The 16,720-nt window shown below is 50.6% G+C and overlaps 1 protein-coding gene across 1 annotated transcript in view; it reads right to left on the reverse strand.

Annotated features, from left to right (window-relative positions):
• The window catches only part of BMP2K (BMP2 inducible kinase), a 42,802-nt gene that overhangs the window by 4,613 nt on the left and 21,469 nt on the right, over positions 1-16,720 (reverse strand). Inside the window, exons 8-15 of the mRNA XM_054172671.1 lie at positions 14,426-14,529; positions 13,622-13,701; positions 12,203-12,363; positions 11,354-11,535; positions 11,039-11,134; positions 10,180-10,364; positions 8,870-9,027; positions 5,963-6,076 (exon numbers count right to left, since the gene is read on the reverse strand). Coding sequence (XP_054028646.1) covers positions 5,963-6,076; positions 8,870-9,027; positions 10,180-10,364; positions 11,039-11,134; positions 11,354-11,535; positions 12,203-12,363; positions 13,622-13,701; positions 14,426-14,529 — 1,080 coding nt within the window. The remainder of the gene's footprint in view (positions 1-5,962; positions 6,077-8,869; positions 9,028-10,179; positions 10,365-11,038; positions 11,135-11,353; positions 11,536-12,202; positions 12,364-13,621; positions 13,702-14,425; positions 14,530-16,720) is intronic.

The raw sequence follows: 16,720 nt of genomic DNA on the forward strand, positions 1-16,720 counted from the left end.
AACCTCTGTAAGCATCAAGAGCATCTGCACTGTTTCCCAGGCCAGGCCTGGCACTGAGCACAGCACCCACCTCCCTTTCCAAAGCATGGCAAGAATGAAGCAGCACACTGGGCAAAAAGCTCAGGCCTGTCCCTGCACACACAGAAAATGGCCTCAACCTCTCCATTCTGAGGCAGCTCCAACACCCAGCAAGCAGATTTGTTTTTCCAGCTGTAACATCATCACAGCACCAGGCAATTAACTGCCAATTAGCTCCTCAGCTTCAAACTCCTCATCTCACTCAGTGATTGCTGCGCTCTGTCTCTCCAGCCCTGACACACTCCTCACCCACCAGCTCCTTGCGGAGTTACCACCCTGACTTCCTCACCTCAGAAAACCCACGCTGAGGTTTTGTGCAGAGCCCAACCCTGGCGAAGGCAGCGACTGCTGCAGGGACAGAAGCTTCCCAGGGCCAGTGCCAGCTCAGTTATTCCCCTTCCAGAGCCAGCAGGAGCCCACGTGCAGCCTACCCAGCACGGCACACGGCGCACGTCAGTGACACTGCGAGTGGCAGCTGCTCCTGCCACAGGCTTGAGGAAAGCACTTCCCCCTCTGAGCTCTGTCAGCAGTGGTGACCTCGCTGCTCCCACATTTGTCTTTGTCAGGAAAGAGCAAGACCCTTGCTCTATTCTGCAGCCTGTCAGGGTGCTGTAAACACAGAGCCACCTGCTCCAAGCAGACATCGGTTAAGGTACCAGGCCGAAAGAATGCAGAGCCTAAGACAGGCAACCTTCAGAGAGGAAACCACCTCTGCAGGCAGCTTCTCACCTGCAGTGTCTCTGCTTTAGTCCCAACGAGGAGAAAAGTGCAGCAGGCCGGGGTCAAAACTAAAGCAAAGCCACAGAGCTGCCCTCCTGAGAGGTATCAGCCCGAGACTCACGGCAGGAGCATTGTGGTTGGTTTGCCTCGCCCTAGGACTCTCCCCCTTCACTCCTGAAGTCAGCCAGCTCCAGGAATACCAAAGAGCACTACAAATGGAAACCTAATGCTCCAAAAGGGAGAATTCCCTGGTTAATGACAATGTAATGCTCTGGCCAGAGAGCCTTCCCACACGCAGCGCTCTGTCACGTCGATTTCATGCAATAGCCTCAGCCCAGCCTGCTCAGCTCCACAGTTATAAAAAGCCCTGCAGACTGCCGAGCAACATCTGTTTGCAATGTACTGTGCAGATTGCTACACTTCTAATCAGGTTTGCATCTTGTAGGAGACAATTGTCCTCGGCTGAGGCGCAGGCCAGGTGGAACCTCTTTAATCGGCTGAGGAGATGCCAATCGCTTCTGCGATGTTCTTTTCCGAGGCAGCCGCCGCTAAGAGGATGAATCCCCTCCAACAACTGCAGTAATTACAGGCCTGCTGCTGGCTTCTGGCTGCAGGGCTCGGTGGGGGCGGCAGGAGGGCTTTAAGCCTCCCCTGAATTGGGAACATACTGCCCCCATCACTGCAGAGCCACTGGCCACATGGCAGGCCCCGGGATTACCCTCAGGCCGCATCTGCACCGCTTCCCTGAGCGGCCGGGGCGGCAGCTGCCGGGCGCTGCAGTGGGCATTCGCACTGCTCACCACCTTTGCTTCCAACACCACCACAAGTGGGAGAAGAAAACCACTGCTGCCTGCCAGCCACCGCTTACATGTTCTTTCCAAGAACTAGTCTGGAGGACAAAGTGTGTTACAAAAAGGTGAAAGGGGACTGTGGTTGCCTTAAGATCCCCAAAACATCACGGAAGCATCTTGGGAGAGCAAAACCAGCACAGCCCACACTGTGCCATTGCTTCCTGTGACGGGTGAGGAAGCTCAAGTTGCTGTGGCAGTGTCACCTAGAGAAGCTGAAGTCCAAAGGTGATCTTGATACAGGGAAAGATCCTGAAGCTGCACCAAACAGTCCCCAAAACCATGCCAAGGAGACACTGTGGAGTAACACAAGCAGAGCTTTTATCAAGTGCAAAGACTGACATCAACTTCATTTAGCTGTTGAGTTCCCTGACCCTGTAGGATTGTGCAAGGGTCAGAGCAAGTTCTGGGTCTGAGCATCTTTTAAGCAGTTCAAGGACCCCAGCTGATGCCATGAACTGCTGTGGAGGCAGCCAGCTCAGGTCTTGCTGTCTCTTCTCTGCTCCTGTTTGCAGTTTCTTGCTAAACTGTAGCGAGCAGTTGTGTTTCACTTAAAGCTCCAGACTGCACAGTAGTCCAAGGGCTCCAAAGCTGTGGTGCAGGAACCTGCAGTGATTTGAAAGCCTGTTGGAAGCAGCACACCAAAAGGAAGTGCTGCCACCCTCACCCTTGATGCCACTTTCTCCTGTGCCACGCCGCATGCCAACAGCCAGCTGCTGCAGCAGAGTCCTCCCAGGGCCATGCTGTGTTCAGGGCCCCAGCTGATTTCCAAGGCACTGCTGTGTGGCACACAGCTGGCTGCTCTTCTGCCAGCTCCACACAGCTGTGATGAGAGAGTTCCACACCACACAGACACCTAGAATGGTCAGTTAAGGACAGGGCACTACCAGGTCCTCAAGGGCAGAAGTCAAAAGGCAGCCCCTGCAGAGCACAAGTGCAGTGCCCTGCACTGTGAGCAGAGAGCAACTTGACGGAGCAGCACCACGTCTGCAGGTGCAGAAGGGAAGCTTTACAAATGCTCAGTGGATGCCCTGAGCTTTACCCCAGGATGCCAAGCCAGAAGGATGCTCTCTGGGGCTCTCCACATGAGCAAGCTGCCTGGCAGACAGCCTCAGGTCAGCGCCTGTGAAGAAATTCCAGGCCAGGTTTCCCAACACCTCCACTTCTCAGAGTCCACCCACACCATTGAGAGTCACCTCAGGTCTTTTGTTACTTCTCTGAATTCCAGTAGTAAGCTGAGGCAAGCAAAACCCAGGGGCTGCTTTCCACCTGGCAGGTGCCTGTGCTAAAGACCCCATTAGTGGCTGTGCTTTCTTCTTGCACAAGAAGGTTGCAATACTAGTTTGGTTTCCAGCAGACTGAGCATTGGGATTCTCTCTTAAGCCCATTTTTCTCTCTCAAGTTCCAAGCCATTACATTGCACAAGCATTTATGATGAGCAGTTTACACACAGTACTTGTGAGAACACCTTGAACAAGAGGTACCCAAGTGGAGCACTGAGTGCTTCTCACCCTTCCCCTGTTAGCTAGCAGCAGAGGAAGCCAGGATGGTGTTAGCTCCTGTCACACCACTGCTTGCCCTCTGCACAGTGTGCCAAGTGAAGTGACATAGGAGCAGCTGCTGGCTCTCCACTCCCACCTGAGAGGAATAAGCAGAGCAGCTCTGATGGATAACAGCTCGTGTCTGTCCAGCTCTTGGCACTCCCTGCAGCAGCAGCCTGAAATGTGTTGCAGCTCCCTGTGGGCAATCCCAGGGGCTCACAGCTCTCAGCACCCTGTGGGCCTTTCCAGCCACCATGAAAGCTTTCAGATTTCAACTTCTGCATCTCCCTTGCATCGCCTTCCTGGACACATGATGTACCTGATGCCATTTGCTTTGCTGGACTACCAGCACTTTGTGTTGCTAAGCCCAAAGATGGTCCATGATCTTCAGCTTCTTGCTGCTATCTCACATCAGAGGACAGAAATCAGTCAAGCACTCAGTCAAGAGCTGCTTTCAGCAGAACACCCGTAAGCCTCTGACACAAAACAAACACTTCAGGTATGGCCCAGATGCAGCAACATTTACAAACCTGAGACCTGTGTGACACAGGAAGAGAGAGCAGAACAAGCCAGAGTCCCAGCTTGGAGGTTGTTCATGCAGCAGAACACAGCTTCCACAGAAACTGGCACTGGGTACAAGTGGGGCTTAGTGATTGGTTTATTTTGAATAGTCTGCATTGGTGACATCAAATCTCATCACACTTCCAGAGGAGAAAGCTCAGCAGTCAAACCTGAGTGAGCAGGGGTAACACTGCACTGGCACTGGAGACAGTATGGAAGTGAAACTCTGCTCCCAGTGAGATGAAGATCTCTCTCAGCCGGACGCTGGAGCTAAGCCTCTGCTCAGTCACTTTCCCTTTGCTGCCCTGAGCAAGGTGTGCAAGTGGTTAAATGTGTCACAACCAAAGGAACAAACCAGAAAACAGCAATGCTAAGTACAAGAGGGAATCCAAGTGTCAGGGACATCTGTCAGGTTTGCCCTAGAAAGCCCTCAGCTGGAAATAAAACCTTTGTGGTGGCCACCACTCTGCTTTCTTTAGCTGCCTCGCAGCCCCCACCTTCCAAGAACAGTCCCATGGGGAAACCAAACCAGCTTTTAAAGGACATCACCCTCAGATGTAAAGATTTACCAGATCAGATCTGTTTGCTGAGTGTAAGTCACTGTCAGTTACAAATGCTTCCCTTCAAAGCAAGCCAGGATGCTCCCATGTGTGCAGTGGGGAGACAGACTGCACCCTGTTAGCCCAGTGCCAGGTGACAGCTCACAACCATCTCACCAGTGCTGAGGCAGGCTGGGGTTTGAGCCATGACTGAGCATTGGGGTTTGCTTCTGAAGAGAAGGCAGCTCCCTGTGTTCTTCAGGATGTCAAGAAACAGTGTGGATTGCAAGCACCAAAATGAAAACACCACAGGGAGAGCACTCCTTACACTCTGAGCTGTAACTGCCTGACACCAGCCATGAGCAGACACACCTTTAACATCCAAGGTGATGAAAGAAAGTCATGATGGGAATACTCCAGAGAGGACTAAGCACCTGATGGCCACCATCTCAGGTGAAGAGATCACATCCGAATTTAGGCTCAGCTCTAAACCAAAGCCACCCCTTCAATGAAGGCTTTAGGGCAAGTCCTTCCCAACTGCCACCTGTGGAGCAAACATCTCCTCACGCCAGACCTCCTCTCACGTTGTATTGAGCTCCTGAATCCTGACAGGGTGACAGGAAGGAAACCAAGAGGTGGAAGAGGAGACACTGGGCACGTGGGAACAGAGTGAACGCAGGGCTCGAGCAGGGGCAGCCAGGATGCAGAGCTGTTTCTACAGGATGCCTCCCAGCACACCAGGGTTATCCTGGGCACTTCTCCAGCACAGCACAAGAGCTCTCCTGAGCAGCCCTAGGAGGGGATCTTCAGGAACACAGGGTGAAAGCAGAAGGAAACACAGATGCTCGCTTAGGTTGGGCCCAAGTGCTTTATTTTAAGGCAGGTTACCTGAGATTTTCAGCTTCTGGCAAGAACAGGACTTTTAGGTCACATTAAGGCACTTTTACCACACTCTCACCAAAACTTAGGGGCTGCAGAGGTAATCAAACCTTTTTACCATGCAGCTGTCATGTAGGCTTCAGTTTGCCACAGCTACCACAAGATGGTTAAAGTGCTGATCAAGCAAGTGTCAAAACTGGCCATTAGGTTGCAGGGTGCTGCAGTCTGACATTCCCAGGCAGTGCTCAGTGCTCATACACAAGATTATCTTCACTTCACCCAAGGTAAACCAAGGCAAAGCTGGAGTGAAGCACAGGAATGACTCCCCCCTCCCCCTCCAATGCACAGGTCTCACACAGTGTTTGGCTTGACTCCATTTGCACCACAGCTATGCATTAAATGCAGCAGCAGCTGCCAGCCTGAGCTTGGCTGGAGAACTGAACTAGAGAAACAGCATGGGCTGGAGGCAGACTACAGGGAAGCAGCAAAATGTGGTCTCAGCAAAAGCACTTCTGGGCCTGTCCAAGTGACTCAGTGTGCTGGGCCAGCGTGGCTGTGCTGCCCAGGCAGCCTGCTCTGCACACACCAGGGCCTGGCTGCACGTGCGGGCCTCAACTGCAGGTAATCAACACCTCAACATCTCTTCAACACAGCCCCTGTCAGGAGGCAGCCAACACCTCTGCTCATTCTCTGCTCACCCAGCTGGCTGCACATGCTTCAGGCAGGCACACACAGCTACACAGGAGGCACCCAAAAGGTTTATCTATGAGGTAGGGATGTCACAGGGGTAACTTGCCTGGGTGAGAAATGAAAGGAACAGAACCAAAGGGATCTTCGGGAGGATTTTTCTGTGGAGCTGAATGTGGCTCCACAATCTTATCTGAGGATGCTCTCCTGTCCACCAGCCTGTCTGCAAAACAAACAGAAAGGAAACAGAACAAAACAAAGCAAAATAAAACAAAAGCTGCAGCTCTTGGGCCTATGCAAAGGGATTCCTGAGCAGGGGGAGGGAGCAATGCAGCCTTACATCACGGGGGCTGATGCTGTAAAGGCATCCTGCATATTGAATTAGAATCACAGAATGGTCCAGGCCAGAAGGGACCTTCAAAGCTCAGCCAGTCCAACCTCCCTGCAGTCAGCAGGGACATCCCTGACTAGATCAGGATGCCCAGGGCCTTGTCAAGTCTCCCCTTGACTATCTCCAGGGATGGGCCTCAACCACCCCCCTGGGCAGGCTGAACAACAGGAAAGACACCAATTTATCAAAGCTGTAGCTTCAATTCTCCTTCCTCTAGATGGCAAAAGGAATCACAGCAAGCTCAAAAAATGAGCCAAAAACCCCCAAAGCCCTCTCCTTAGTGGCAAGCAGCATTTTTCTCTCCCAAGAGACAAGCTACATCCACAGAGTTAAGGCTTGATCCTTAGGCTATATCAGAGGAAACTGCAGCAAGTATCACACAGTCAGAGACAACTTCACAGGTAAAGCCTTAGCTGGGCAAAGAAACCTCCCAGTTTCTCAATGGACCTATGTCTGAGCAAGCACCAGCAGATGAAGTTAACTCTAAATGTTTCTGCTTTGATGCAGCAAGGCATGAACAGCTCCAGGCAAGGTCTCCCCATCTCCAGCACAGCATCCTCACTGTCAACACAGGAAGGCCAAAGGTCCAGGCAGCCTTTTGCTACACCTCTCTACCCATATACAAACACAGATCAGAACCAGCCACGCTCCCCTGCACTGCACCTGCAACACAGCTCCAGCCAAGAGGGCTCAGCAAGGCTGCAGCTGCCTCTCCTGGCCAGAGGCAAGTCTGCCATCTAGTGCACTGCTGGCCAGGGGACTCCTGGAGCTGCAATGTTTTCTGTACTCAGGGGCTAGTAAACCCAGCTGCTGGCCCATTCCAAGGCAAACCATGCTGCTATGTTTACTTCTCTGATACAGCAGATGAAGCTCACTACCAAGTCCAGTTCTTCCCTTTACCAAGAGGTGAGCCAAGACATGCTCAAGTAGATTTAGTCCTCAAAGATTTCAGACTCTTCTCACAGGTGTAGCACAAACCCTGGGCAATGGAATCACAGCAGCAGTTCATTGTTCTTGCTGCTGGAGGTTTAGAGTCAGTCAGTGGCACTGAGCTCCAAGTGGTTCTAGCCCTCACCAAGTGTAACTGTGCCCATGGGATTCAGCATTTCCCCCAAAAAGGGCTGTCAAGCCCTGGAACAGGCTGCCCAGAGCAGTGATGAGTCCCCATCCCTGCAGGAGTGCAGAAGCCATGGAGATGTGGTGCTGAGGGACATGGGTTAATGGTTGGAACTGACAGTCTGAAAGGCCTTTTACAACTTCAAGCACTGCAAGATTTTCTCTTTCCCCAGCTAACTATAACCAGCTACTCCAGGCAGGCCTTGGTCTTCTCTGGCATTTCCCAGCTTGTTTGTAAAGCCACCTGGAAGGTGTCCTTGGTAATATCTTCTGTACAGAAGTGGTTCAGAATGGCCTTAACCCAATCAATCTCACAAAACTCCCCAGAGCTACAGCCAGCACTCCAGCAGGCAGCTCATGATACTGAAGGGCAAGCTTGTGCTGCCCTCATGGCTCAAGCCAATACACTCTTACAGCTGCAGCAGCCTGCTTCACAAGACTTCTAAGGCTTCATTAGGAAGCAGCAAGCTTGAAGACATTCAATTCTCCTCCTGACAATGTCCAGTTCTAACATGGATTCAGACAGAATGCTGATGTTTGCAGCTGCTACCTTCTCCATTCCCCCAGGCAGCAGTGAGTCACCTCTTAAAAGCAGGAATCTATTTGATCCATACAGGACACAAGTGAAAACCAACAGCTACCAAGCCAGTCCACTCAACCAGGCTTGAATCCTGAGGGATTACCAGGTCATGAGCACAGCTTGTCCAGTCACATTCAAGGCCACAGAGATCCAAGAATAGAGACTCCACTGCAGGCTTGGGTTTGGTGTTTTGGTTTTTCACTTACTGAACTCCAACTTGACTTCACTTTTAATTGCAAAGAACTCCCTGACAGTCAGCCAAGTAGATACAGTCTGGGCTCTCAGTACTAAATCTCACCTTCACCAAACCCCTTTTAGGAAGGACTTTTAACTGATCACACATGGTAAGCACTAGGAACAGCAAATAATTCCAAGGAAAGAACCATTGAGATAAGTAGCTTCAAGAGGAAAAAAGTTTATTCAGCTCTTGCCAGATCAGAACAATAAAGCAGCCCTTACACACAGGCACTGGTCAGAAAGGACATTACAAAACATTAACATAATGTAAGAGATCACTGCTCTTCCAGGCATTTTCAAAGGACATGTCAGACCCACAGAATCTTCTGCTCTGGTGTGCAAGGAAAAAGCTAGAAAGGAACAAAGCAAGCAGCCAGACTTCTCTTCCTATCTCAGCACACACCTCTGCTGTTCAGAGCTGCTCGACAATCCAGGTGACAGAAGCAGTACTTAGGGGCTAAGCTTTCTGCAGGATTCCAGACAGTAAGCACTGACTTGAGACAGTTCCCATTGCACACATTTGCAGAAAGGAGGAGGATAGAAGAGAGGCCCAACTCTGCCCTCAAATGCTCAGAAAGAATTTGCTGTACACAGGCTGCACGGCCCTTCCACAGAACAGGTGCTGGAACTGCTCAGCCACTACAGAGCCCTTACCTACTGTGAAGCAAAATAAGCCTTCAAGCGTCCCTTACTTGATCTTAGCAGGTCAAATTCTCTGTCCAGCAGCTCCTCCTCTGTCAGCTTGGAAAAATTGTCCTCTCCAAAGGGGTTCCAGCCTGACATATCAGGTGGGTTATTGATGCTCTGCTTTGGGTAGCTGGTAATTGCTTCAACATCAGGAACACCTGACCTGCAAAGTCAGTTCATGGAAGCAAAGAAAGTAAAACATTACTGGATTGTTGATCAGGGTGAAAAAGAGTCTGTGACATGCTTCATCATGCCAAAACACTACAGGAAAGAGATGCAGGTGCAGCAGCAGCTCAGCCCTTCCTTTAATACACCTTTTCCTTTCAAAGAGTGGCCTCATGCACTGCAAACCATTGCTGACGCCCAGTCGGTGACCCCAGGCCAAACAGCAGGAGCAAAGCCTTCAGGCAAACACACAGAAGAGAAACTGGAAACAGACATTCCCTGCCAGCCTGGAGTGGTTCCTTTCAGGAGTGATTTGTGGCAAAAGCATTCTGGCACTAGGCCTGCCCAAAGAACAGCTGGCACACGGGCACAGAGGGGGACACCACGCTGCTAGGGCTCAGACTGCCTAACTGGGGAGATGAAGCCACATTGGTCACAGTGACACATGAGACCACAGGAAAAGATTTTGCCTCTTACTCTTTCAACACATTGTAACCTGTAAGAGGCTGGGCATGAGAGCAGCACCTGGCACACATCAGTCATGCTGTTAACTGCAAGCCTGCATCAAGCCTGGCTGCACCCAGCAGGACAGCGTTCCCACACTTCCCTTGCAGTACAGCAGAGCAGGAACCTACAGCAGTCCAGCCCAGTTCATAGCATCACTGGAGCTGCACACATCTGGGACTTGTCCACTTGTACATCAGAAAAGGAAGGGGCTTCATTCCACACACTTTTCCATAAGAATTCACAGCAAAGTCATTCTTTGTGACACCTGAAGCCAGGGTGAGTAGCCAGGGCCCTGCAAGGGGCCTGTGTGGCTGCTGAGGGGCATTCCAGCATGGAATGTACCAACTGACAACAGTCCCAGAAAATAAATGCCAGCTACAAGGCTCCTCTTACAGCAGTGTTTGAGATGACATCCACATGGCTACTGACCACCCTCATAGCAGTGAGCAGTCTGTTCCAGGGAGGAGTCCACAAACAAGCAAAAGTGGAAGACAAGTCCTTTAAGAAGCTGTTGCTGGCTTATCTTTTGCCACTACAAAGTACCCATCCAAGGGCTTTGAGCAGCACCTTCCTACTAAAGCATTTCTGAGGAAAGGATTCAGCAGTGAGCAGCCCTTGGGCACAGCCCTGTCAGAGTACTTGCCTGCTTGCAGGGTAGGAAGAATTTGCCACTGTCCCAGCACACACTGGAAGTGACCCAGGGTAGGAGATTAAGGCTGGTGAGAAGTCTTGTGGAGAGGTGATGTATTCAGGGGACTGTGCCTGCTGTGCCCGCTGCTGCTGAGCAAGCATCTGCTGCTGCAGGAGAGCCTGCTGATACTGCTGCACCTAAGAGACAATGCTCATCTTAGTCACACTCACGTGGGGCAGTGCAGTCTCCTCTGCTAAGGAGTATCACCAGCCTTGCAGCACTGACCACCACCACCCCCCTCCCCAGAAAAGCTTGGTAGCTTCAGCAGAAGCCAGCAGCCAGAGCAGTCCATTCCAGGGGCAAAAATAAACAGCCCCAAGAGGTTTCTCTTGCAACACATCACCACTCAGCTTGCTGGAATTACTTCAGCCTAAGCAGATGCTACTGCAGCACAAAAGAGGCAGCTTTCAGCATAACCCAGTCCTCAATACTACTAACCAAGACTTCAAGAACCATTATTACTGTTGAAAAACAAATGATGCCAGTCAGCTTTCTTGCTTTTAAAGTAGGAATTTGCTGCCACCATGCCTTCTGTCACTTGATAGCAGATCATCCATTGCTGTGACCCCCAGTATGTTTCACACCAGTACACAGCTGCTTAATGCAGTTTAGGATATATCCCACCTGATTAACACAGAACTGCAACTCCAGATGAGCTTTTGCAACCAACTTTGGGTTAGCTGTTTTCTTCCCAGCCAAATACCACTACAGATGCTGAACTTCACACTCTTTACCCCACCCACAGCCCATTACACCTGCTCACAAACTGAGAACTTTTAGGACTCTACCATACATCCCACCCCTGACATACCATAGCAGGGTACTGAGGTTGGGAAGGCTGCTGCTGGTACACAGACTGCATCAACAGCTGCTGCTGGACCATCTGCTGGTGCACTGCTTGTTGATACTACAAGTTAGAAAGAAGAAAATAGCTTTAAGAAGTCAGGATCAGCCTTTAGGAATATCTAGACACCCCATTAAAATATCACCTCTGTGACTCCAGAGGAGTTTTCAGCTAAGACATCACAGAAGCAAGAATCAGCTTGCAGCTTTCCTGAGCGTGCAGCACACGACTCCAGCTGTTACTGACAAGCACAGAGACTCAGCCAGCAGACTGGACTTGTACCTGCTGGATGTAAGCATCCTGAAGTGTAGGCTGCTGCTGCTGGTGATGTAAATGGTGTAGCTGCTGCAGTCTCCAGTCTCCCTGCTGCAGCTGCTGGAGAACTCTGTTCTGCTGTGGGGGGTGCTGCTGGGTGGTCCCATGGGACTGCAAGATTTCTTGTCCATTCCCTGGCCGTGTGGCTCCTGCAGCATTCAGACAACACCACTGACACACTGATCTCTACAGCTCAGCTGGAGAGACCCCTGGCAGTTAACCTCCTTACACTTTTAAGGGTGAGCAGCTCAAATTCCCTCCCCAGCCTGGCAGCTGGTACAGCTGGCAGACACTGACTCGACTGGAAGTTATTTCCAGCCTTGTCAGAGCAGAGTTTCTACCTACAGGATGCAGGAGCTTCCTTTAGTCTCATGACAGAGGAAGCTGAGTTCAAGACTTGTGCTTTTCTAACCCCTAGAGTTGTACCTTCTAGTGTCTCATACCCTAACCCTCAAAGCACACACGTTTGTATGCACACAGCCTCCCTGCTACAACAGCAGCAGGCCTCAGGACTTCTTGTCAACTACCTGCAAGCCGAAACTGAGCTTGAGCTGAAGTCAGCTCAAACCCAATGTCAAGCACCATGCAAAAATCCCCTCCCTTGTCAACAATTTGCTTGTAGCTTTTGTGGCACCTGGCCCAGCTCATCATCTGCCTGTGCAGAGCCGTTTGGAACAGAGGAAGGTTTGAGGTCTGGCACATGAAAACTCCCCGCTGATCTGCAGTTTGAAACGATAGCCCTTCCAGAGCCAGAAGGAGGAGAGACAGAGCCTTCCCTCTTCAGTCCTGTGGGGCCCTCCTCAGGCTGGAAGTTACCTTTATGTCCACAGCTGCCCAGTTCCCCAGGAGCCTGCACCTTGCCCGGTGCCGCGGAGCTCTGGATCGCCAGCACCCCAGCGCTGGCACTGCCGGCGTTGGCCTTGGGGCGCTGGCGGGGAGCGATTGAGGTTTCTGTTGGCCCAACAGTGTCTGTTATCCTGCAGAGGAAGGAGCCCACAGAAGAGACTTCATTAAAAGGCTGTTCCTCCCTCAGGTTAGACAGAGCACATCTCTCAAGAGCTCGGCTCTGTTTTAACCTTCTCCTGCTCTACTTCTGTACTGGGTTTGAATGCCTCCAGATCTGCTTCTACAGCTGCACCTGCCACCCACTGCAGCCCCAGGATGCACAGCTGCTGCAGAGCACCTTTCAGAAGGAGCTAAGCAACAGCCTTGCTAGATTCAAAAGCCAGGCAACTTCCAACAACAGTCAAAGCTTTAAGGATTAATCCCACCATAGACCACAGCAGAAGTAAAAAGCATGGACAGGAATTCCTGAGGGTTTGTGTTTGTTTTCATTAACAAGTACCCCAAAAGGGCTAATTTGGTATCACAGTCACTGTGTTTGGAAAAGCACTGGTGGATGAGCAGCTCAACATGAGCTGTCAGGGTGCACTTGCAGCCCAGAAAGCAAATCACATCCTGGGCTGCATCAAGAGAAGGTCGAGGGAGGTGATTCTCCCCTTCTTCTCCGCTCTGGTGAGACCCCACCTGGAGCACTGCATCCAGGTCTGGAGCCTCTGTTACAAGAAGGATCTGGAGGTGCTGGAAGGTATCTGGAGAAGGATGATCAGAGGGCTGGAGCTGCTCTGCTATCAGGACAGACTGAGGGAGTTGGGGCTGTTCAGTCTGGAGAGGAGAAGGCTCTGAGGACTCAGGAAGGAACTGGATGATCTTTGAGGTCCCTTCCAACCCTGACAGTTCTGTGATAATCAAGTCCAACCATTATCTGCCTCTACCAGGGCCACTACTGCACCACATCCAGAAGGCTTTTAAATCCATCCAGGGATGGGGGATTCAACCACTTCCCTGGGCAGCCTGTTCCAGTCTTTGAGAACCCTTTTGGTGCAGATATTCTTCCTCACATCCAAACTAAACCTCCTGGCCTAACAATGCATTTTCCCTGTGAGAAGGGCTCAACCCCCACCTCACTAAACCCCCCTTTCAGGAACTTGTAGAGAGCAATAAGGTCTCCCCTCAGCCTCCTCTGCTCCAGACTAAACAACCCCAGGTCCTTCAGCTGCTCCTCAAAAGACTTCAAGACCCTTCTCTACTTCACTGCTCTGGAATGCTCCAGCACCTCCATGCCTCTCATGCTGCACACAGAGCAGGGTTCAGGCAGACACTGGGCTCAGCAATGTTAGAAAAAGCAAAGGAACAGAACAGAAGAGAAAGAGTGAAGGCACATCTGCTGCTCACCTTGCTTTTATTTGGCTTTTTCTAGCAGCTGCCTCACTAGCTGTCATGGGTTCAGGAAGAGTTGAAGGGACAGGAGAATTCTTGGGAAAAATAAATGTGAATAAATTAAAAACCCCAAACCCTGAAAGAAAAAAATCATTACACATTGCAGGGGAACACCTGGCTGCCAGCTCTTCGTGCCACGAGGCTCCATGCAGCTCTGCCTCAGAGCGCTGCAGGTGAAAGGTGTTTTCACTCAGCACTCTCTCTGCAAAGCCACTCTGGAGCTGCTTTGCCAACCACTGCCCTTCCCTTCATGCACTACCAAGTCCCAGCAATGCAAACATTTCCCCCCCAGATGATTTCCTACAACTGCACAGAACAGAGCCCTGGTTTAGCCTCAAGTTTAAGAACTAAACCAAAGCCTAACCTTTGGATGAAAAAACCAGATTTGGAGCCTGGCTGGCTCTCCCAGGGCAACACAAATTCCATGCAGCACCTAAGCCTATGGTGCTTCAACTTCACCCCTCCTCAGTCAGACTCCTGACTTTGCTTCACCTGAAGCACAAGGCCAAGGCAGATGGCAATGTGGGGGCAGAGAGAAGGGTTACACATGCATCACCTCCTGGTGGAGAGATCACAGACCTAAAGAAATGGAGCTGCTGCCCCAGGCAGCACACTGCACTCTGCCAGCCCCTCTGCTGACCTGCAATCAGTGGTCCTGCTCAGATCTTTCTCCTTGAGAGAAAGCTGAGACTGTCTAACAACAGATGGACTTCAACACCACCCACAAAATAACCCAGAAGATAATGAAAGACTACTTACATTTATATTAGACACTGGACAGTCCTTTTTGGCAAGTTTAAAGGCAAAGTAAGAGACCTGAAAGATGTCAGGTCTCTTTTCTTGATCTGGTTCAAGCATATATCCTGCAAAAATTGAGAAAGCCAAATCATCACTGCTGGATATCACAAGGCCTGTTGAGGCAGTGTGCTGCCTGCCAGGGAAAACCCAGCAGCTCCACCAAGTGAGCTCAGCCCAGAGTGATTTGGCTTGTTATGCTGGGTTTTGTTTGCTGGTGGGAGGGGTTTTACCCCCAATAGCTTTTGCCAAGTCAGATCATTTCTCAGGTGTCTCAGATACAGCTGGAGCAGGTGTATGCTCTTGGGTACTCTGACACTCAGCTCTGCAAAGGGGGTGAACTGAAGCAGGAATTAACTCCAAGGACAAACAACACAAACCCCAGTTGTAGTACTAGGTGATAATCCTCCTCTGCCCTGCTCTCCTCAGACATCACCTGCATCACTGCATCCAGTTCTGGTGGCCCCAGCATAAGGGACACATGGAACTGTTAGAGCAGGTCCAGAGGAGGCCACCAAGATGTCAGAGGGCTGGAGAACCTCATGGGGACAGGCTGAGACAGTTGGGGCTGTTTCTGCCTAGAGAAGGCTCTGGGGAGACCTTAGAGCAGCCTGCCAGTACCTGAAGGGGCTACAGGAGAGCTGGGGAGGGACTTTTGACAAGGGCTGGGAGTGAAAGAGGGACAATGGCTTTGAGCTGGGAGAGGGGAGATTGAGACTGGAGATTAGGAAGAAATTGTTGACAGTGAGGGTGGAGAGACACTGGAACAGGTTGCCCAGGGAGGTTGTGGATGAGCATCCTGCTCTAGTGGGAGGTGTCCCAGCCCATGGCAGAGAGGTTGGAACTGGACCATCTTTGAATTTCTTTCCAATCCAACCCATTCTATGAATGTAGGAAGTTTCTAGGGTTGATACAAAATTCAGTGGAGCTACCAGAAGATTCAGAGATAATTCCAACTGAATCAGACTACAGCTCTACATCCCCTTGTGCCCTGCAGGTTTAGCTGGCTGGGCACACTTCTGTGTGTTAAAAATATTATATATAGTTCTCTGGATAAAAAGTTGTGTGGGGGTTTTCTTCACTGACAAGACACAGAGTTCCTGATGTCCCTCACAAGTATTAGGTTCCCAACTTGGTGCTTTTCAGGCAAACAGAAGTTTCTCCATATTGTAATCCAGAGTACACAATCAAGACACCTTGCCTCAATGGCCACAGAACCTAAGGCAGACAGTGAAAGGTATTCTGTAAACAAGCTAAAGCCTCTCACAAATACACCCAGCTACCAAAAAGTGAACCTATGAAAATGGAAGTGCTCAGTTTGGGTGGGAAAATGGAGCTCTGCTTCCATGCTTTCCCCTAGCACAGCCTCAAACAAATCCCACAGTAGTTTGTGTGGTATCCAGACAGATCTCACCACTCTCCTCTGAGCTGGGGCCAGCACAGCTGACAGCAGGTTTTCCTTTTGATGGCTTTTACAAAATAAAGCAGATTTAATGGTGCTGCCACTGCAAGTTTCAGTGGAAAGAAAGCATTCTGAAGTGATTCCTGTCACTTGATTCTGAAATATTAGATGTATGAGGAGGAGAACACTCAGCTTGTCACTCCTCACCTCCCACCTTGTCAAAGAGCTGAGGTGCAGCCAGAAGTCCCTGAAGCCTCCTTTATGACCAGCTGCAGCTTGTTTTGGCTTCCATTCCAAATGGCAAGAGGGGAAGTTTACATGACAAGATGCTTCCCCACCCACACATATTCCATGCCAGTAAGGCTCATCTTGGCACAGCAGTTCATTCAATCTTAATAAATCAGCATTCATACTCATAGGGAGACAGGATTAAAAGCTACACTCTCCTGAAAGTACTCCTGTGACACAGAGAAGTGTTTAATCACCTGGCAATTAATCTCATTTTGTCAGTTAGTATTTGCAGGAGGTAAGTGCTTAGGGAGGTAGCTCTATTCCTCAGTTACCAATGTGGGCTCAAAGCAGTGGTTTGGATTTGCTATTTCCTGGTCTGTAAAAGCATGAATTGTGTGTCAACACATCCAGAACTTGGAAATAAATAAGAGCTCCTGGCCAAACTTTGAGCTTGTCATATTGGCAGTCACCCTCTTAAGTTAGGTTTCAGCTTGGAGCAGGTTAAGACAACTGTTTTAAATGTCTATACACACCTGAGGGCTGGGGGTCAGGAGAGAGGGGACAGCAGGCTCTGCTCACTTGCCCCCTGTGACAGGACAAGGGACAATGGATATGAAGTCCAGCAC

This window comes from Dryobates pubescens, chromosome 24, assembly GCF_014839835.1.
Source record: "Dryobates pubescens isolate bDryPub1 chromosome 24, bDryPub1.pri, whole genome shotgun sequence".
Classification (NCBI taxonomy): Eukaryota; Metazoa; Chordata; class Aves; order Piciformes; family Picidae; genus Dryobates; species Dryobates pubescens.